We start from the raw sequence: 4,117 nt of genomic DNA on the forward strand, positions 1-4,117 counted from the left end.
GTTTTACAAACCGTATATTAATATGCAATTTTGATAGGCAATCCCTAACCAAACCATCTAATACATAATTAACTAAAATAGGTGAAATTGTGGACCCCATTGGGGTACCAAAGATTTGCTTGTAATAAACCCCTTCAAAAACACAATAATTAGAATCAAAAATAAATTTTAAAACTATTAAAAAATTATCCAAATCCAAACTTGAAATTTCATTAATTACATTCCAATTTTCAGTTATACTAGATAAAATTCTCGTTAATGGTAAATTTGTAAAAAGTGATAAAGTGATAGTGGACTATCAAGATTCCAATGCATGATAACATGGCACGGTAGTGCTGAATGAGAAAAAGAGATATTTTTCTTTGAATTCAAATGCTGCATTAAAATTTATAGCAACTTTTTTGTTTCGCAGCAAGTCAAGAACCTGTAAATATTTTCATTACTTTCCTCTACTCAATGTCGTAATTATTTTTTTTTTCATGCATTGAAATCTTAATAGTCCGAGAGTCTCATGAACGCTGCGTATTATCGAAAAATACCAAGAGGCCTTTTAGATTGCTTTTGTATGGTAGTATTTAAATTTACTTTACATTCTTCGAAAAACTTAATGGCGTACTTTTTTTTAAAAAAAAGGGGGCCACGCATCCCCCTTTGCACGCCACTGGCTAATGGGATAAGACAAATATTCTGCCAATTATGAGAACCCCCAATACGCATAATGTGCACCAAGTTTAAATCAAATCTACACGTGTATAGCCGAGATATGTCAAAAAGTATTTATTTTTTTTTTAACTTCAACGCCCTGTATCTCCAAAACAAAGGCTTTCATAAAAAAAATTTATAGAGCAAACTACACTTAATTTTTGATAGGGAATATATTCCTGCGTTTTCCAAATTTAAAGTGAAAACACCCTGTATACAGTACCTGGTCCTGAAGCGAACGAATCAATTCGTTGATGTTCATTAAAACGTAGATATAAGTTAAGGGCCCCATATTCTTTAAATAGTGTTTTCCGCAAAGACAAATAATTTCAAACATTTAATAACTGAATAGTCTAAAGCTTATCAAATAATAGGAATGTTATGTCATGCCACCTGAGTATTTTCAAAGACGCCGCAGTAAAACGAATAAACAGGTGCAAAAAACGATCAAACCATCACGGTTTTAGGTACTGAAATCTACGAAAATACTAACTTTTTTATATATATTTCCATATGTAAATATTCTTATAAAATTTACTTGCTTAGTCCTACATATAAAATTACTTTTATTTATAAGTACGTGAAAATAATAATAATAATAATTCTTAAAATGTGGGGTTAGAATAACAGCAAACGCATGTTTTACAAACGCTTTTTTTTAGTTATTATTTTATTTGAGTAAATTTAAATGGTAACAATGAATAAACAAAACATCAAGGATTTTATTTTTGTGCTTACTTTTGTTCTACACGTTTTACTTCAGTACCTAAAAACGCCAGAAATTTCACTATTTCTCAGCCAGGAATATGGCCACCTTAACAAAATTCGTCGTTATTCTATATTCATTGTATGTATAGACGCTTCTATGGTATAAATTTAAATATTACTTTTTATTTCAGGTGTTCGGTAGCGCTGCTCAAGTTATCCGAAATCCTTTGGCTCAGTGTCAGTTTAGAGGATCGACTTTATCCGTTAATGGTGAACTTCAACAGCAAGCTGCGGCAACACTACGCAGTCGTCAACCTTCCGTGGGTATTGATACAGATATGGTCAGTGAATTTGATCCAAGCAGTTCAGATTCTGGTGTGGTGGCTCAGTGTTCAGCTGTAAAACCTTTAAAGTTGAGACTATGTAAACCAATTTTCGGTCGTAGTAAGGACAATAAAATTAAAAAAAGTGAAGAAAAAAGAACTCAAAAATCACATAGTGAAAAAGTGATGTTGCAACATGCAGTGCCAAGGGTTCAAAAGCCTAGAGATCCTGAAAGAGAAAAACGTCGTATTGCTAGAAAAAAAGAAAAACGAGCAACTCTTATTTTGGGTCTGATAATGGGATCTTTCATAGCATGCTGGTTGCCATTCTTTTTCATGTATATATTAAGACTTTGTTATAATATTCCCGGAATAGCATTTTCAACAGCGTTTTGGCTAGGGTACATGAACTCTGCACTTAATCCTGTTATTTACACAATTTTTAATAAGGACTTTCGAAGAGCGTTCAGGCGCATTTTATTTAAGTGATGTTTAGCTTATGTGTGCTGCTATGAATGCGTTAGTCGACGAATACGTACCGCACAATATCGCAGCGCACCAAGTGCCCTATATCGTCACTGAACTAATCGACAATCCTTTTGTGCAGGATTCTGCTAAATAAAGTAATTTCCAATATTTCAGTTTATATACATATTACATACACATTTACATGTACATACATTTTTTCTGTATTTCTATATCTGGATAAGGATTCCTAGATTTTAACAGAAATCTTTTCATCTCTCATTTTGACCAGAAACTTCTTTAACAATTTGTGAATAGATTTTTATATGTTATATGATCATTCGTTTGATAGAAAATGAGTGATTTTTTATCAGACCAAATTTATTTAATATTTTCAATAAAGACAAAGGTTCTTTCTATGTACTTATTTAAAAAAAAATATATTACTAATTTACATAAATTTGTTAATACGTTATATTAAATTCTGAACACTTTCTTCCCATAACTAGCCAAGAAGGTTCAATTTTAACGATTACTCTCGCTATACCAGTAGTCACGTATTAAAATTAATTGTCAGAGACATTATTCTCAAAGTTGTAAATTGAGTTACCATTAATTATCTTACATAAAGTTATAAATTAAATTTGAAAACAGATTCACCCATTCCTCCTAGACTTCTTTATTTACAATATTTTTGGTAAGTAAGTATACAGCTCAGTGTACACAATTTCTTTTAATTGTCGCCTATATTTCGTGTTCGGTACAAAATAGTGCCCAAACTAAATTTTTCCATATATTTATAAATGTTATAAAGCGTAAAGCGGTCTAGATATATGAGTGTAACTGCTCTTTTGTCAGTTTTGGGAAAAACTATTCAGCTGACCTCGGAAGTATTTGATCTTAAAAAAGAAATTTTGGATTATCCGTGTTGTGTGAAATTAGCAAAAATTTGAACCGTGCTTCAGAATATGGCGCCTCGAAGTTCCCTTAACGTGTCAGCACCGTCAGAGTTGCCTTCGACGTTGTGAATGACCTCTGCGGCCTTTTGAGTTTCTCACCGGTGTCATTTCTCGTAATCGAAATGGGAGAAAACACGATGAAAAACAGATCAGAATTTATAAGTTATTCATAAAATTTGAAGATTAATGTCTACCTCCTTTATTTATTTTTATCAAATTTTCGAAACCAAATGATCGCTCCTCGAATCGATACTTTTTTAACTACTTTACAACCAATTTTAATGTTATTGGAATTAACGGTAATACGTTAATTATATTTAAATAACACTGAATAAAATCTTTAAATTTATATTTTTTGTATGTGACTAATTATTTAAACCTAAGATTTCTCTACCGAATATACGTAAAGCATTTTATACAGGGTGTTTTCCAAAGTGGGGTTTTAATTTTAAAGACTTATTGCTAGAGCTGTCACAATCGGTAACCTAGCCATTGGCGCCGTCAGTCAGCCACGCGAGCTGTGTAGCTGTCGGCTTAGTCGCCAATTTCCTTGTAATCGAATGATTTCTTTTATGATTTTAGTTGTCTTTTGATGCATAATTGTGTGTAATTATGTCGAGCGTAGTTAGTGCTGAAGAACAGCAAACAATTCATACCATACTGACTAAAAAAAAAAACAATTTACCGGTAAGTATCCGCGATAATTTTTAAGATGCAAGCGCACCAAGCAGCGAAAGCGGTAAGCTCCGAGATAAGGTAATTTTGACCTTGGCGTTCGTGTTTACACATTCATTTGAACAACATGTAATGAACTAGTTTTAAGTTACCGTTTGGGCAAGGCTGTTGGCCATTTATTTATTAATTAGCTTAGTTGGGCAAGTTGGCACCAATTATCCGCGCGCTGATTAAAACCGCCCACCAGAACCACCCCAAGAACCACTCGGAGAACCCCACCGAAGA

The 4,117-nt window shown here is 32.8% G+C and overlaps 1 protein-coding gene across 1 annotated transcript; it reads left to right on the forward strand.

The window, feature by feature from the left end:
* Positions 1-1,601: 1,601 nt before the first annotated feature.
* On the forward strand, positions 1,602-2,481 carry LOC108916484 (alpha-2C adrenergic receptor-like; the record flags this gene model as incomplete). Its single annotated transcript, XM_018722750.1, has 1 exon — positions 1,602-2,481. A coding segment is annotated over one exon (621 nt), but the record flags the coding sequence as incomplete, so codon positions are not given.
* Between the last annotated feature and the right edge of the window lie 1,636 nt (positions 2,482-4,117).

The sequence above is a fragment of the Anoplophora glabripennis genome, unplaced genomic scaffold (genome assembly GCF_000390285.2).
Source record: "Anoplophora glabripennis isolate ALB-LARVAE unplaced genomic scaffold, Agla_2.0 scaffold2730, whole genome shotgun sequence".
In the NCBI taxonomy this organism is placed as follows: Eukaryota; Metazoa; Arthropoda; class Insecta; order Coleoptera; family Cerambycidae; genus Anoplophora; species Anoplophora glabripennis.